General features: G+C 42.2%; 1 protein-coding gene across 7 annotated transcripts in view; it reads right to left on the reverse strand.

Annotated features, from left to right (window-relative positions):
* TPK1 (thiamin pyrophosphokinase 1) overlaps window positions 1-19279 on the reverse strand; it is an 831917-nt gene that overhangs the window by 752585 nt on the left and 60053 nt on the right. The window contains exon 1 of one of the 7 annotated variants that reach the window (XM_029589575.1): window positions 5613-5637. The exons of the other annotated variants lie outside the window; for them this stretch is intronic. Coding sequence (XP_029445435.1) covers window positions 5613-5622 — 10 coding nt within the window. The 5' untranslated portion in view covers window positions 5623-5637. Of the gene's footprint in view, window positions 1-5612; window positions 5638-19279 lie in introns of those variants that run through there. 7 annotated transcript variants of the gene reach the window in all.

A 19279-nucleotide genomic window follows, 5' to 3' on the forward strand; every position in this document is an offset into this window, starting at 1 on the left:
TGAAATTCTATGCCATCTTCAAGGGGACTGTGAAAGGCATACCAGCTGTCCCGACGATGCGGTTTTTCCAGCAGAGATTGAAGAACCCTCAAGGGAGGGTTGCAGTGATGTCACCCCGAGGTGACAGGACTACAAAGTACAGTGCCCTGTGGGGCGCAGCCACCAGCGTGCAGCCGAAGCCGCAAGTCAGAGACGCATCCCTAGATTAGTTTTTTTGTTCCAGAGCCTATCTATGGGGAAGAAGAGAAAAGGAAAGACTGTGGGGCCCGGGAGTGCATAGACACCGGTAAGAGGTCCATTGGACTTATTATTACAACGGTCTGGTGCTCAGGTGAGGAATTCCCTAGTCCAGAGACACTAGAAGTTTCTCTAAAATCTGGATCCATATCTGCCCCTCCACCACCTCAGTCAGCTTTACTGGGGGCCACTAATTCTGCATATGCATATGCTCATAACACAAATAAATTAGCTGGGTCTCTGAAAGTGGACTCAGATATCCTTAAGATCTTGGATGCCCCAGTGGAAAATCAAGTGGCAGAAGTGTCTCCAGTTAATGCAACAGAGGGGAGGCCTTGATTCTTCTCCACTTATGGTGGACAGTAGGATCTCTGGAAGATGTACAATCAGAATCCTGGTACCTGCAGCAGTTTTACCCATGCAAAATCTGGGAGGAACTTGTCTGAGCCTGTAAATATCACCCTTAGAGACATCTGGAAAGTTGTCTCGCAAACTGAGCCATCTTTGGCTCAGACTATATCTCAGTTTTCTCTTTTTTTCCCCTCGGCGACCTCATCTAAATTGTCTGAATTAGAGAACAGAATGGATTCTGTTGAGTCTCAGATGTTTGCTATAGCTAATACTGTCACTACTTTACAATCCACTAGTGTTGCCAATATCAAAGATAGTCTGATACTACATAATACATGTGATTTGTTGGAAAATACAATTAGGGCTAGAAACTTAATCTTGTCTTAAGAAAATTTAACAACCTTATTAGCACCTAGGGAATTATTCAAGAAGTATATTTGTGAAGTATTGCAATTTGCATCTGATAAGGAATTAATAGTCTCTAAATGCTATTATTTACCAGTTATGAAGAAGGACTTTGCTAGTAATGAGGGAACATATGATGTTTGTTTTTTTTATTATTTATTTATGAATCTTTACAATAATTAAACAAAGAATACACTTTGTATTAAACATGGTTAAAGTAGTAACAAGAATTTATATTTTTAAAGTAACATAATCAAAATCGATAGAAAGAAGGGAATGCATTTCAATCATGCCCCCTTAACATTACTCTTCAACCTCAAAAAGAAAAACTAGAGAGTATTTTCTAACATTAGAGAAGATTGCCAGTATATATATATATATATATATATTAGAACATAAGAACATAAGAAATTGCCATGCTGGGTCAGACCAAGGGTCCATCAAGCCCAGCATCCTGTTTCCAACAGAGGCCAAACCAGGCCACAAGAACCTGGCAATTACCCAAACACCTAGAAGATCCCATGCTACTGATGCAATCAATAGCAGTGACTATTCCCTAAGTAAACTTGATTAATAGCAGTTAATGGACTTCTCTTCCAAGAACTTATCCAAACCTTTTTTGAACCCAGCTACACTAACTGCACTAACCACATCCTCTGGTAACAAATTCCAGAGATTTATTGTGCGTTGAGTGAAAAAGAATTTTCTCCGATTAGTCTTATTATTTCAGAAACAAAGATAGGCGGAACCGGCACAGTTATCATTTTCCCCCCAGATATTAACCTATGGCAGTACTCTGCCTTCTACTAACTAGGAATTGTTTCAGGTGTTCCAGAATAAAGAAACAAAAGTATTTGACATCTTTACAATACAACGACATGGGTAGCAAAGCAGAAATTTCGCCCCAATTGCAATTACTTCGGATTTTAATAATAAGAACTCTTTACGTCTTGTTAGATCCAGATACAGTCGAATGGTTTGACCATGAAACAGAGCATTCAAATTTTTGAAATATGCCTTCATTATGAAGGCAAAATCTTGTTCTGAATAGCATGATACAAATAATACAGCTCTATCTACTACTTCCAGATCTGAATTTTCAAGATATTGGGTCAGATTAAGAAAATCTGGTTTTATATCTCCCATCTTTTGCACATTAACTGCTTTCTGAGCCAGAAAGCTTATCTTCTTAAGTGGAGGTATTTTTTCTTCTGGGAGTTTTAAAACCTCTTTAAAGTATCTTTTTAATGTAATCAGGGGTAATTCACCCAAAATCTTGGGAATATTCAGAATTCTTATATTCAAATGTCTCAAGTAATTTTCAACTGCTTCCAGTCTACGTGATATGGTGGAATTTTCACGGGAAAGCCCTCCAGTGGACTCCTGTAAATTTTTTATATCAGATTATAGTTGATTCCATAGCTTGTGTCTGCTGTTGCAGAACTAAACAATTCTCTTGTATTACAGAGTCCATTTTCTTTCCAAACTGCCCACCCAAAGCGTTTATTCCCGTAGCAGTTTCGACATACCTGCCATAATCTCCCTTAGGGAGTCCATTGTAACCACTTCTGGTTTAGATAATTCCTCAGGCTGCAGATTTAATACTTCAGGATCTCCTCTCGCTGCTCTCTCCTCTCCCGCGAATGAACCGACACCACCAGCCGCCCCTTCACTCCCGGGGTCCAAGAGCACCGAGGCTCCCGAAGCAGAAAACACTTCCGGGTTGACTCAGACGATCCCAGCCAACCCAAGGCGTCAGGCGACGGCAATACCATCCCCCGCCTCTGCATCCACGGAGGAACCCGGTGAGGAAGCTGATGGAGGTGGTCTGGGGTCCGGTGGGGACAGTGTAACATCCCCCGACGACAGTGAGTCTCCTCTACTCTCGCCGTCAATGGGGCTTAACCCCAGCATTGCCTGTATCGGCACGGTGTACTGGGAGATTAACCTTTGCTCAGGGATATTAACGGGCTCCGCTGGGTACACCCGAACCTTCCCTTTGCGTTTATGCGGCATATTTAGAAGAAAAACAGCCCGGTCTTTGAAAAAAAACCAAAACAGGTATTTGTTGAAATCCTCAGCAAGAGCAGTAGCCAGCACTACCGTTCAAGCCGCCATAACATCTGATGTTTTAACTTCATTCAAAAGTGTAGATGTCTCTGATTTTCTCCAAAGCTCTAACAATATTATATCAACACAATCCACAATTATTGTATCATTTGCCTTAGATGCTGACAAAAATTTGGTCCTGAAACAATATTTTAAAGTATAGGAGTGAGAAATTCTATGGTCAGAAAATTCACATTTTCTCTGATTTTGCCAGAGAAACCCAGAAGAGAAGGAAAACCTTCTTGTACTATAAACAGCGTGTGTAAGCTCTGGGTGCATCTTTCTTTTTAAAGTTCCCATGTAATTATATTACTACATTCTAAGGGAATAAATTTAGTTTTACTGTACCAGCTCATTTCGATACATCTCTTGTAGATAAAGCTGTTAATACTAAATACTTAAGATCTCTGAGGTTCTGAAAATAAATAATATCTACATGTATATTTTCTCAGTTTTACTTATTTTTCCTTTTTTGTGTTACCTTGGCTTTGTACCCTCCCCCCCCCCCCTTGATTGAAGACTTTATTTTGATATAATGTGATTTCATTGAAAATTTTTCCTTTATGTATTTGCAATATGATTCAAAACTTGTTGCCTCATATGAAAATGATTACACTTTCAATAAAATATAAACACCCTTTTCAGTCAAATAATATAACCCCAGAAATCCAAGAGGCCATTAATCTGGCAATCTTTTGGAACAGACTCAAAAATATAACTCTTCAAATTGGCTTATGGTAAATGCCTAATGGCTCTGCAGTCTTTTGTATGTTCATTCACCATCTGACTCTGAAACTTCTTAAGCTCTTCTCATTGAGACACCCCAAGTAGTACATCACACAAATGAACATCAGCATCTTTTATTTAAGACCACCCTTTCATTACTTTAGTGTTCAAGGCAAGTTTACAATAGTATTTCAAAGTACAAGAAAACAGAATGAAATAATTATATTTATAGAATTAAAAATGTACACAAAAAAAGGCTCCGTTGATTCAATAGCCATTCTAACAAAAGAATCTGAGAGAGAAACTGCTACAGCAAAATGTCAGGTACTCTGTTTGCCAGGAATACAAAGCTGCATTCTGAATAATGAAGAACAGTTGACTTTTTTTTGTAAGATACCAGCCTCTGGGGTAGAAATAACTAATTTCCCTGAATAAAACTCTAATAACAACCCTGAGAGGGAAATGTAAACCAAATGAGTTTCTACCAGTATTGCACATAACCCTTCTTATCCTGCCACAACCTTTCCAAGATATCACTTCTCAGGAATGATGCTAAAATTTAATGACACAATATAAATTATTTTCTAGAGATGTGATCGTGTTAATTGTCAGGAGCAGTCAGTCTTAGATACATTAGTCACTTTTTATATAGGATTTAACACACAAAAGAGGGATTTTTTTTTTCCTCTGTTTATTTTTAGCTAGCAGCAGTTTTCCTGCCTTAGCAGAAACAGAAAACCACAGTAAGAAGAGAGTCAGGAAGGAGGGGGAGAATACATGAACAGTAAGATAGTTCTGAATGTAATTACTTTAAATACCATGCCAAAAGAAAAGCATGATGTGCGTTACCAGCAGGAGGCACTGACAAGCTGGACCTTTGATACACAAAGCTCAGCACATTACAGGAAGACTCTATATGGCTAATCACAGATGCATATTTTTTCTATCAAATAAGGTGCAATACTGAGCTGACTTCATGGGCAGAATATCCTTGCCAACCAGTCAGATTGGAAAAGAACTGTAACCAATTAAAAGGCTTGACCATGGATTGCTGATGTTACAAGGCATCTCCCAGATTCGCAGACCCAATCAGGATATGACAGCAACTTTGTGATATCTAATCAAGTATCTGGAAGGCCTGCTCATAAGATGCCAATCAAATTTGTGTCTATGAACTTGCTAACTAATGAGAGATACCTAGCAGACACCTGTCACTCATGAGCCAAATGCCTTTGATGACTACTGTACATAAACTACCAGCACAGGCTTTCTAACCAGGAAGATTGCAACAGGCAGTGCTGAGAGTAGAAGTCACAGAGAGGCAAGACATACCTTACTAGGGCTTCAAATAGTAAGGACTTCTAAAAAAAAAAAGCTGAAATTCAGGCGATATAAATCTTAGATGGTGTTAGAATTTTGATTTAGGTTTATCTGACCTGCCACACAAGGCGAGCAATGAACGTGGTTAACTTGTTTTATTTATTTTGTTTGTTGGTTTTAAATTTATAACCCACACACATCATGTATCATTCGTGGTGGGGTACATCATAAAAACAATACAAAAACAAACTCCTGCATATTCAGAGTAATATGAATGTGCACAATATATGAATACTTGCAACCTTATTGATGTTCCTGTGTATGTTATACAATGTCACAATGTTGAGACAACATTATTAATAATAATATTACAAAGTAAAGTTAAAGTTAATATTACCTTGTTTATGTTACAATATAGAGATAGTACTGTTAAAAATAACGTTTCAATGTAAAGATAATCTGACCTGTTGTCATACTATCACACAAGTTCCCATGTACACCAATGTGATACCCATGGCTGAATGTCGGTATAGAAAGAAAAAAAAAAAAAGAAAAGCAAATAAATAAATACAGCATTGCCTCAAAATATCTCAGCCAGCCATACGAAACTCACTTCCACACAATATCTACCATGTTGCCAACCTAGATATCTAATTTGAATGCCTGCTTAAACAAATTAGTTGTGTAATACGCCTTACGTGATTCCATTGTTGTTGCCTCATCATTTCATACACACTAGAGGGGCCAGGGCAGTACCCTGAGGGTCCCTGCTTACAATTACACAATTTTTCACTGAAATCTCAATGAATAAAGTGATTGATGCATCTAGCACTTTATCCCACTCTCTGTGTATAGCCTGGAAGGGGGACAAATATTTATTTGAAACACAGTGGGTGCAATAACTGTGGGTTTAAACATTGGGAAAACACAGAGAGAAGATTATGTAAAAATTATGGCATTTTTTTTCTGGATGCAAAAAAAGAAACTTGGATAAAACAGAGTTGCTTACATGTAACAGGTGTTCTCAGAGGACAGCAGGATGTTAGTCCTCCCACATGGGTGTCATCATCAAATGGAACCCCGACACGGAAAAACTTATGTCAAAGTTTCTAGAACTTTGATTTGCAACACTGAACATGTCCAGCAAGCCCTATAACACGCGTCCATGCAGGTTCCCTCTTCAGTCTTATAACATAGAATTAAGTATAAATCAAAAAACAGGAGAAATCCAACTCCAAGGGATGGTGGAAGGGTTTCGTGAGGACTAATATCCTGCTGTCTTCGGAGAACACCTATTACAGGTAAGCAACTCTGCTTTCTCCAAGCACAAGCAGGATGGTCATCCTCACACATGGGTGAATCCCTAGCTACAGGCTGTCCCCCAACATAAAAGGGGACCAACAAACACCCAGCCAGGTGCCAACAGGAACAACAACATTGGTGGTGGTGTTAAAAAGGGGAAGAATGGGCACTAGGAGTAAGAGAGTTGGGATCTACACCTCAAACAGATTCCAAAGTACAAATTAACCAAACCTATCCAAAAACGATAGTGAGATGTGATTGTGTGGAGAGAACTCCATGTCGCAGCTTTGCAAATGTCCTCCATGAGAACTGCTCACAAGTGGGCCACCAACACTGCTATGGCTCGGACAGAATGAGCATTGACATGGCCTCCAAGATGCAGTCCCACCTGGGCATAACAGGAGGAGATGCAATCTGCTAGCAAATTCAATAGTGTCTGTTTGACAATGGCAATGCCCATCATATTTCTATCAAAAGAAACAAAATGTTGGGTGAAAAGACTTTGGGCTTCTGTCTGCTCCAGATAGAAGGCTAAGGCTCTCTTGCAGGACTCGTTCCCTTGGTGCAAATGGGGCCTGGGATAGAATGTTGGCAGAATTATGGACTGGTAAAGATGGAAGTCCATCACTACTTTTGACAGGAACCAACGACCTGATTTTAAAAGGGCCATGTATATAAAAAACAGGAGTTACACGCGTGGCCAGGCCTTGCACGCACTTGTGCGCATTTTAGAACAGGCCCGGTCTCGTGTGTAACCCCTGTTGCACCCTGATGTGCTAGGCCCTGCAAAAGGGGCAGGCCAGGACAGTGTCATTTTGCGCTGTCCCAATGACTCGCGCACCAGCAGTCGGCCGGCGTGCACAACTTACTTCATGATTCGGATTGAAGTAAGTTGCAAAACAAAAAAAAAAGGGGTCGGGGTGGAGAAGGGAAGAGGTAGGACGAGTAGGGTTAGGGATAGGAAAGTTCACTCCGTAATTGGAGTGGACTGGGAGGGAACTGGGAACCGGTCGATCACGACGCTGCACGTAGATTATAAAATCCCCCCCCCCCCCATGCGAACGAGTCATGGGCCACTCGTAGATGCACGCATGGATTTTAAAATCCAGCGCGCATGTGCGCATGGCCATCGGATTTTATAACATGCAGGCACTGGCGCTCGCATGTTATAAAATCGGCGTGGCGATGTGTGTGCGCTGGGAACCATGCACACATGGACATGTGCGCGCTCCTTTTAAAATCGACCCCTTAGGGTGCATATGCATGACCACCCTGTCATGATAAAACTTAGTGTAAGGTGCATAAGTCACTATGGCTTGCAGCTCTCTGACCCTACACGCTGAGATGACCACCACCAAAAATATGACCTTCCAAGTCAGGTACTTCAGGTCACAGGTGCACAGTGGCTCAAAAAGAGCTTTTATCAGCTGAGCTACCACCACATTAAGTCACAGTGGGAAGCCTTATGGGAGGCTTCAGTTGAAGCAGGCCCCACATGAAACGTACAACTATAGGCTGTACAGAGATGGGTGTACCATCTACGTCATAGTGGAATGTGCCAAATAGAACTCAGATGAACTCTAAAGGAGTTGGTTTTCAAGCCAGCTTCCAATAGGTGTAGAAGGTAATCAAACAGTTTTTGTGTAGGACAGGAAATGGATTTAGGGCCTTTGCTCACACCATATGGAAACCTCTTCCACTTCCGTCCATATGACTTTCTAGTGGAAGTCTTTCTAGAAGCCACAAGGATCCAAGACACATCTTCTGAAAGATCGAATGGTTACAAAACTAACCTCAACATTCAGGCTGTGAGTGACAGGGCCTGGAGGTTGGGATATCTCAACCTGCCCTGATCTTGCATGATGAGATCTGGGGAAGTCCCCAGACTGATTGGCCTCCAAATGGACAACTCCCACAGGAGTGCAAACCATACCTGTCTTGGCCAATAAGGGGCTATGAGGATCATAGTACCCTTGTCCTCGTGAAGCTTCAAGAGAGTCTTTCCAGCTAAGGGAATTGGGAGGATATGTATACAAAGACCTTCCCCCCAATGCCGGGCAAGAGCGACTGAAGCTGGTTTGCCGTCTGCCTGTAGAGGGAGCAGAACCAACGTACCTTCCTGTTGCAAGAGGATGCGAAGAGATCCATGTACGGGCAACCCAAGTGGTGGAAGATCCGATCCACAAGCCCTTGGATGGTGGAGTCTGAAGGCATGACTCAGTCTGTCTGGCCAGGTACATAGCCCTGAGCACCATCCCAAGGGACAGGGCCCATGATGAGATCCAGACCGCCTCCTGAAACAGGAGGTATGACCTCATACCTCCCTGCTTGTTGAAATACCACATCGCCATTTGGTTGTCAGTTTGAATCAGAACAACTTTGTTGGACAGCCGATCTCTGAAAGCCCATACCGCGTACCTGCTCGCCCAGAGCACCAGGAAATTGATTTGGCAACATCGTTTCTGGGCAGATAAGAGACCCTGGATGCTGAGCTCATCTACATGACCTCCCCAGCCCCGGGTGGATACATCCATTAGGACAATTTAGGCAGGATGACTTTGGAATGAAATCCCCCTCTTCCAGATTCGAAAGTATCTACCATCAGGACAAGAAGTTCTGGAGCGGTGAGATAACTCAGATTCAATCCTGAAGGTTGTGTGTGGCCTGGCGCCACACACATGACTTTGCCCATGTACAATTGTGCCAAGGGAGTTATGTGAACGATTGTGAATGATTGTGGCCATATGGCCCAACAACTTCAACATGTGCCACGCTGACACCTGCTGGCTCTGCTGAGTCTCTGCTTTGGCCTGAGCCACATCTAGCAGGGCTCCTATGAAGTCCAGGTGATGGTCTGAGATGGGACTTCGGGTAGTTTATGACAAACCCTAGTGACTCCAACACCCAGATGGTCAAAACCATGATCTTAACGGCCCCTGTCTGAGAGGTGCTCTTGACCAGCCAATTGCCAGATAAGAGAAAACATGCACTCCCAGCCTCTGGAGGTGCGCCGCCACCACAGCCAGGCATTTACTTTTTAAACGACACATGGGGCTGACATGAGCCCAAACAGCAACACCAGATACCGGAAGTGCTGTTTTCCACACATCTGTGATACTTACGGTAACTTGGGAAGAACTCAATGTGGGTGTACTTTTCAGATCGAGGAAGGGGGATAATGATGCCCAGGGAAACCATCTTGAACTTTGACATTTTGAGAAATCTGTTCAAGGCCCTTAGGTCTAGGATGGGACAGAATCTTCCTGTTTCTTTTCAACCAAGAACTACCCTCAGTAAAATCCCTGCCCTCTTTGCCCTGGTGAAACAGGCTCGACCGCTCTGGCCATTAAGAGAGAGGAGAATTCCATAAGTAGTACCTCTTGATATGCTTCTAGCCCCCAAAATGCACTCGGAGGACAATTTTGTGGGGCACCTAATAGGTTCAATCGATACTCTTGACAAACAATGGAAAGAACCCATTATTCCGAGTTATACTGGGCCATTGGTTCGCAAAGAAACACAGCCTGATCCTGACCGGAAGTCGATCGCCCCGGGTGTGGGTAACTGGACTATGCTCCCTATGACCTAGTCAAAACCCCATCCCTAGAGTTGACTGAGACACCAGCTGGGCCTTAGGAGCTCTCTGCAGCCTGGGACAGCCGCAGAGTTCCAATGCTGCCGACGGGAGCGAGGAGACGGAAGATAGTACTTCCTCTGGTGAAAGAAAGAAAGACTTCAGCCCCGATCACGCCAACCTCCTAGCAGAGGACAAGTCTGAAGTACTGGCATAGAGTTGTTGGAGAGTTTCATGGTGGTCCTGGAGCTGGGCCACCGCATCCTTATCTCTAAAGAGATTCTCCTCAGTACATGGCACGTCAGCAAGTCTTTCCTGTACCTCTGATCGGAGATCCAAACCCCACAGCCATAACATTCTGCGAGCGCCGATTCCCACTGCAGAGACCCTCAATGGCATTTCGAAAACATCATAGGTCACTCAGACCTCTTGTTTTCCCATACTCCAGGCCCTTATGCACCAGCAACATGAAGGTGTCCTGCTGCTGCTGAGGCAACTGCTTGGCCACCTCCTGCACCAGCTTCCAGATATCTTGCGAATACTAATTCATGTAGAGCTGGTAGGAAGGTATGCAGGCAATGATCATAGCTCCATGAAAATCCTCTCTCCCAAGAGCATCCATCGTTCTGTGATCCTTTCCCAGAGGCACCAAGGAATAGGTCCAAGAATGTTTGGTTCTCTTGAAAGTGGATTAGACTACCACCGATTGATGGGTGGGGAAGCTGGTGCTTGTTGAACCCAGGAGCCTTCTGGATGAGGTAAAAAGTGCCTTCTTGTTCACAGAAGGCACTGTGAGAGGGTGTTCTCACATCCTCTGCAATAACTCCTTGTTATGATATCGAGGTGTTTCGTGGATTCTTAGGGGCAATAGTGATAGTGACTCCCACGGGGAGGAGCCCCGTAGGGAACTGTAGCACCAGGCTAGACTCAGATGCACAAACACAGAGAAAATATCGTTATTATGCAGCTTGTATGGTTCACCAGAGGTGGCAGTAGAGAGTGGATTAGATAGCAACAGTCTGTGATCCTCGGCGGAGGAGACCCGTCCCACAATGGTGGTATAAGGCCCCGATGCAGATATCCAATGAGGCGCTGCAGGAGAGACAGACTGGCAGATGTTATACACACTCCCTTGTAGCTGAGTAGAGTTCCCAATAAGCAGTAGAGAGAGGATAGGTAGCAACAGTCTTTGATCCTCGGCAGAGGAGTCCCGTTCCACAATGGTGGTATAGGGCCCGATGCAGATAGACAACGAGGAGCTGTAGATGAACAGACTGGGAGAAGTAGTACTCACTCTTTGTAGCTGATAGGTAGTGTTCGAGCAGGTAGAAAAATTGGTAGCAGGCACCAGAATAGACACAGGCCCTCGAGGAGCGAGTACCTGGATTCAGGATAGGCACCTGGAAATAAGCAAAAGGGCCCCGAGGAGTGAGTACCCAAGTTAATAGAACCCCGGAGGGTGAAGATAGCTTCCAGCAGCAGCAGCAGCAGAGCAGCTTCAGACCGGAACAAATCCAATCCGTTGCTAACTCAGCGAGAGCCAGCAAATGGGCAACCTTTTGTAGTCGGAAGCAGTGACGTCAATCAAGGGGATGCCCCCGAGGTTCACGCCAACACTGCTATAAGACGTGAGGCGTGTGCGTACCCTAGGAGGCCTCAGGTCAACATGGCGGGACACCGCGCCAAAGCTGCTCCGGGGATGCCGGAGGGTGCGGCAAGGAGATGCTACAGATGCCATTCTCCCGAGGCTGGTGGAGAAGGCTGAAATAGAGGTGAGGCATGTCGGGCGAAGCCATCTGAGACTGATGGAAGCAACACTCCTTAATGATGTTGTCCACTGGGACATCCATGATCTCCTTAGGAGGCTCTGTAAACTGGAGGATTTCAAACACTTTGTGCCTGGCAGCCTCCTCTGTCAGCAACTGAAAAGGAAGGGCTTCATCATCAATTGAACAAAACCTGGGAAGATTAGATCCTCAGGCGGAGACCTTCTTCACTCCTCTGGAGGGGATGGGTTAGAGGAGAGACCAGAAGAGCCATCTGAGGAGGACTCTGATGTGTCATCCCCCAGGGGTCAAAGGGGCCCTCATCCTCACTGACTCGAACAGTGGATGAGGCCCTAGGCACTCAGCCTTCATCCAGGGGTGCAGGCACAGACAGGGCTGGACAGGGAGCACAGGCCTTGGCATCTTGGCCAGCCTAAGCAGAGCTTCCTCCTCTAAGGAACCGGCCACAACCACATCAGCAGGAGGACACTGCGGTGCCCCAATGGGCACAGACGCCAACCCGAGAACAGATGCCAGCTGAGTTGATAACACGCAGAGGAGCGCACAGAGAGACTCCAACAGTGGCTCCAAGATGGGTGGTACCAGCTCCAGTGCCATCAGTGCCATGAGACCTATGTCCTACACTGCCAGTTCGACTGCCGATTGTACCTGCCTCTCGAGCTCCTCCTCAAATAATGCCAATCCCAACACCAACTGGGAAGAAGGAAGGGTGACCAGATCTTCTTCGGAACCGAGAGAAGGGTTGGTGGCTTGCACCTGGACTGGAGATCGTTGCGAAACCCCAGCAATGGAGGACTGGCACTCCTCGCCACGGGATCACTTCAGGGGCATCACAGCATGAGCTCGCACATCCCTGTGCCCGGCACTATGTATTGACGGAGACTGATGCTTCTTTGGCTTCCCTCGATGCTCAACACAGTCTTTCCCCAGAACTGAGGCCAATGAAAAGGAATTTGATGTCCTCGGCCTGGAGGAGCCCAATGATGATCGGTCTCCAGTGCCTCTATCAGCCGACGGTCCCACCAATGTCGATGGCTCGGTGTCCATCGGTGCGGCTCCATGGTCCTTCGATTCCAATGCCTCGGACTTCTTCTACCCAAAAATACAATCCATCTTGTCGAGTCAAAGGCAATGTCCTTTCGGGGTCATCTGGGTGCATTTGCAGTAACCCTGGACGTCATGCAATGTCCTCAGGCAGAGGACATATTCATCATGAGGATCAGTGATGAACATGGTCCTCAGGTACCGAGGGCATTGCTTAAAACCAGAAGCAGCCTTGATGGGCCAAAATATAAGGGAGGCAAGATCAAAATTGATGGCCGGCAGGCACAAAAGTACTACTGCCATGGGGAATTGACCACAAAAGGAAACTTAGCAACAAACAAACATTGAAAACCATTATCTAAGAAAGTTACAAGCAAGGCAGAGAGGGACCTGAAGATGAACACAGATACCTACCGTTGAGAAAAACCACTTACAGTGAAAAAAGAAAATGTGGGAGTTTTCCAGAAATTGATCAAAAAGGCCAAAAAAGAGCAGGCTCACAAACCATGATGCTGCAGTTCTACAGAAAAAGAGAGACTGAAGAGGGACCCTGCAATGATGCGTGGCATGTTGGACATGCTCAGTGAGACAAGTCAAAGTTCTAGAAACTATGACAAATGTTTTCATCGATGTGTGAGGGCTACCATCCTGCTTGTCCTCAGAGAAAATAACTATCTATCCACAAGATAAATACAAAAAATATGGCAGCTTTCATGTATAGACTAATCCCATCACAAAAAATAGCTGTCATCAGAACAATATTATAATATTGAAAAAAATTTGAAACAGATAACAGAGCAACAAAGAAAATTTAAAAAAAAGAAAAGATATTAACAGTCCTTAATCCAGTCCACAATAAGAGGAGGATCCCACACAAAATCAGATCACCATCAGATCCAGAATCATCTTCAAAGTGCTAACTATAACACACAAGAACATCCATTCACAAACGTCGCTAGATCTAAGCCTTCCACTTCGCCTACACGAGTCTTCAAGACCAATCAGAAACAGATACTTAGGCACCTTACACGTACCTTCAGCCAAGTCCTCACTCAAGAAACGTGCATTCTCGACTGCCAGCCCCCTTCATTGGAATGCCCTCCCCACGGACATTCGCCTCGAAACGTGTACTCGAACATTCAAAAAGAAACTCAAGACCTGGCTCTTTACAAAAGCCTACACTTAAAGGTCTAGCTCAGAACCACATCCCAGAACTTGAATCATTCTCGCTTTTATAATCATATCAAACAACTCCTAATTTTATCCTTGGTCTCACAATTCCAAATCATTAAATATTTGAGCATGCTACACCAATACCTCTTAATCCAGATGTAACCTCAGTTTTTGAAGTCTTCACTCCTATAGAAATAACCGCCAGTTCTTATTTACTTAACCCTATTCTGTAGATGTAAACTTTTCATGAAGACTGTAATCTGTAAACACCTGTATTTATTATAAGAATTTGTATTTACTATTTATATTTATTATTTAGCCATTTACATTGTTCTGTTACCACTTGGTACTATTTCTCTCCTTTACCTCAAACTCTAAGTTCCTACTAAGTTAGCCATGTTATTTATACCCAATTGTTGGATGTAATTGTATATTTGTTTAATTGTTCAATCTGTTTGATGTAATTTTCTGTTCCTTGTTCTGTGTAAACCGAAGTGGTATGCACAAGTGCATGAACTCCGGTATATAAAAGCCTTTAAATAAATAAATAAAATAAAATAATCATCCAGAAGCGGCATCCATCCAGGGGCAATATAAAAAAGAACAAACAGAGAGAAAAGAATTAAAGCTGTTCAAGACACGGAAGGCACTGAAGTAACTTGGACAATCTTGTCATTTAGAAAAAATGACAATTGACTAGTCTAAAAAAAAGCATAAGAAATGCCTCTATACTTTACATAACACTTAAGGTAAATTTCAAAAACAATAATGCCCCCAAACTGAGACACCCTAAGCTGCAACATAAGAAACTATTTATGTTTTTCGGAGTCTCTTTAGCTATGTCAGGAAAAAAACAACTTTGTTATAGAAAAACTTCACCACAATGCCTAACGTAAAGTTTTATCAACCAGTCTCTGTCCAGATCAAGTGCCAAGAAGAAAATAAATGTAGAAGTCTTGGCTAAAGCACGGTCTGAAATCTCTAGTAATGTGGTGACATCTAATGACTGGTCAGATTTATTTTATTTATTTAAAGAATTTATATACCGGGGTTCCTGTATAGTATACATATATAGGAGATAATTCCTGCAATCCTTTCACTTCTCCCTTTCTTTTTAAAAGGGGGAAGATAATAAATCCTAGACACAGGAGGAATTCCATCAGATATCGCTTAAACATTTCCCTTGGAGACACTGCTATTAATCTTGGAAAAATTAACAGATCTCAAGTTCTTCCTTCTTAAAATATTTTCCATATTCTACATCTTATTAGAGACATAAGGACTATCTATAACCAAAGTCTGCTGTATATTTTCAATCTGCTTCACCTCGTTTTTAACTCCAAAACTTGTGAGCCAACTTCAGAATAAGTATTCTCCAATAACTGCATACGATTTCCTAAAGCTAAGTTCCTGCCCACCAGGATAGAGACCTGGGAGGTAATGGCATTGCCCAAACCTTCAATAGCTAACAAAATAGCCTCAAGTGTAATTTCAGTATTTAAAATGTTATTTATTTATTTAAACAGTTTTATATACCGTTGCACGGACGAATCCATCTCAGCGGTTCACAATAAATCAGTGTTTAAAATAGGTGGAAATGGGAAAAATACAATTATTATATTATAAATATACATCTAAATATCTAAATTTTTAAAACTATAAAATTACCAAAGAAAAGATAAAAAGTAAAAATAATAAGAGTAAAAAGTTAAGACACATTAAAATATATCAGTTCCTATGCTTATTTCTCATCTGCATATGCTTGCTGGAACAGCCATGTTTTTAGTTCTTTCCAAAATTGTCTCTTATCTGGCTGTAATCTCAGTTTCGGTGGCAATTTGTTCCAATATTTTGGACCCGCAATTGATATGGCACGCTCTCTTACTTCACTTAAGTGGGCTGATCTGATATTCGGAATTGTGAGTAGACCCTTATTAGATGATCTCAGTTCTAGTTGCGGTACGTGTAATCTTATTGTGGTATTAAACCAGTCTGACATTTCTCCTTATAGGATTTTGTGAATAATACATAATACTTTAAAGATTATTCTCTGTTCTATTGGCAGCCAGTGCAAACCCTTCAAAATCCTTCTTTTTTGTGCCTGTCAGGATACGTGCCGCAGTATTCTGCAAAATTTGTATGGGACGGTGTAACTTTTGGTAGCCCAAGAAGCATCGAATTACAATAATCTATTCCCGTATCATTGCCTGTAGTACCATTCTAAAACTTTTTTGAGATAACAATGGTTTGAGACGTCTCAACATCATTAGTTTTTCAAATCCTTCTTTTACTTTCTTTGAAATATGTGCTTGACAATTTAATTCTGTATCTATATAAAAACCTAAGTTTCTCGTTACATTTTCTATCTTCATATTTTTGTTATCAGTGTTCAGACTTAAAGTTGGTTCATAGATCTTTTTCCTATCTAAAACAATAAAAACAGTTTTATCTAGGTTTAAAATAAGTTTCAGTTGTGTCAGTAGCTGTCTAATAATTTCTAAGTACATTTTGATAAGTTTAAAAGTAGTGTCTAAATCTTTCTCAATCGGGATCAGAATCTGGATATCATCAGCATATACAAAATAAATCAAACCAAGACCTGTCAATAAATGGCACAACGGAAGCAAATAAACATTGAACAGTGTAGCTGACAATGCTGAGCCCTGGGGAACCCCTGTGGTTAAATGTAAGTCTTAACAGCTTAAAAGTGGAAATTGTAGACTGAACAGGAGAATCAAGCAATTGAGTGGGCTCTGGTAGAATAAGGCCCTTGATAAAGACACCCACTCTTCCCACCATTACCCTTACATAATACCTTTTCTGCACTGGATAACAAAGAAGCTCCAGAAATGGAAAATGAGATGATGTCTGAAAAGAATGTAGTTACCCAGTGTACCCAGAAACCCTTCAACATTATCAAAGATCATAAAAGGAAGCTGATTCTTGCGGGGAGACCTGGTCATCAGAGGAACCAATTTGGGAAATAATTTTGATGGGAGCATAACAGTTAAATGACTTCCAGGATCTTCAGCCAATAGAAATACCTACCAGAGAGTCAATGCAGTAACCGAAGAATGTTTCAGAATCCAATATCAATATTATCATCCATCTGGGGACCAATGATCTTGCTAGACATGGTATCCTTGCAGTACAGATAGATTTCCAAAATCTAGGGAAGAAGATTAGACACATGGCAAAGACCATTGCCTTTTCAGAAATATCACCTGTTCATGGAAAGGGGAAGGAAAGAATCTGCCAGATAGATAACTTCAATGTCTGGCTCAATACATGGTATAAAGCAAGTGGTTTTGGTTACATTGATGGCTGGGACCGTGTATAGAGCAGTAAAGGTTTATACTACAAAGATGATCTGCATTTGTCCTTGGCCAGAAAGAGGATGCTAAGCGAGAAATTCAGAGTTTACATTATCATGCAGTTAAACTAAAAGGTGGAGGTAGCCACTGAAATTGCCATGTCACCCCAAGCAATACAGGAATTGGAAGGAGAAAACAACAAAATCAATCAGCTCAAAATAGCAGAAAAGGTGTATAGGAAGAGCAGCAAACCAAAGGAGAAAAGATGGAAAGCTATGACCACAAATGCTCATAGTCTGGACATGGCCTTAATGGTAGAAGCAGACTTGGACATAGTTGCTGTTACAGAGATCTTAGGGTGATGGTGTCTGGTAATCTGAAGATGGCAAAGCAATGTGACAAGGAAATAGCTAAAGCCAGAAGAATGCTAGACTGCATAGAAAGAGAAATAACCAGTAAGATAAAGGAGGTGATAATGCCCTTGTACAGGTCCTTGGTGAGGTTTCACCTGGAATACTATGTTCAGTTCTGGAGCCTGTATCTCAAAAAAAGGATAGACACAGGATGGAGGCGGTCCAGAGAAGGATGACCAAAATGGTGTGTCCTCAATATCGGAAGACTTATGAGGATAGGCTGAAGGATCTAAATATGTATACCCTGGAAGAGAGGAGGTGCAGAGGAGATATGATATAAACCTTCAGATACCTGAAAGGTTTTGATGATTTACGAACTTTGAACCTTTTTTGATTGAAACAGTAAAACTAGGGGTCACAAAATGAAACCCCAGGAAGGATGACTCAGAACCAACATCAGGAAATCATATCCAAATCACATAAGGCAAAAAAAAAAAAAAAAAACAGGCAAAAAGTGAAGAAATCCCTCGGCACAGGTCATTTTTAGCGCCAACTGTCTTAAGGGGGCACATACAGCTATCTGAAATAAAACATAAATGTAAATACATTAACCCAAGGCAAGGAAAAGATGGCCAAGATGACAGCAAAAGAGCCAGGACATTGGGTTCATTTAAGCTCAGGTTTGTCAAAGAAATGAACAAAGTATATGTCCTATTATATCTGGTAAGAGCAGCCAAAAGTGAAAGTTTAAAGAGAATTTAACATGCCAAAAAAGTTGCATGATTGAAACTGACCAGTCAGGGCAAGGAAAAGGAAACAAACAGTTCATCCAAACAGTTCATGATCAAATATTCATAATTTGCATGAATGAAAGAAACAAAAATTAAGTACACACCGAAAATGTATAAGGACATGGTAAAAAAAAAAAAATTGTTACAAGAAAAAAAAAAAAAAAAAACAACTCAATCTTCTGATTAAGGCCAGAGAACTGGAGTAAGTTAAGACTAAAGATCCAGTGTTGTTCACAGTAAACTAAGGACAACACAAAGTTGCCTTCACAAGTATGTGGTAAACAACGCTCAAGTGCAAAAAAAGTGTAAATCTGATAGGGAGTGTTAGTGGAAAATAAGAGGCATTTCTAAGTGGGACTATATAATACTACAACAAATGTTTAAAGATACACATCTTAATTATATGTAATGTCTTCTTGACATTTAAATGAAGATAAAGGTAAATCATAACATACACAGCCTCAACAGTATTATAGTTATCTATCTAACAGCTCGATACAGTAACATTCATTTGAAGATTTCTCGTCTGTAACGAGCTCGCTGCGCACAATTCGGACGCGTAAGGCAAACCAGCGATACAGTCTCCAGTTTCGCGCGTCCGTAGCGCTTCTTAAAACAGACGCGTAACCCTTCCCCACCCGGCATGTAAATGAACGAATTAGCTGTATAATGAAGGAATTAGCTATTCCCCTCCGATACCGTAACGCGCGCTCAGGTTATCTCATTAGTAACGCACTGTTTTGCCGCGTAACGTCTTAGTTTACCGCCTCCCCCTAGTAGGAGTTAGGACTGT

Source organism: Rhinatrema bivittatum, chromosome 2 (genome assembly GCF_901001135.1).
Source record: "Rhinatrema bivittatum chromosome 2, aRhiBiv1.1, whole genome shotgun sequence".
Lineage (NCBI taxonomy): Eukaryota > Metazoa > Chordata > Amphibia > Gymnophiona > Rhinatrematidae > Rhinatrema > Rhinatrema bivittatum.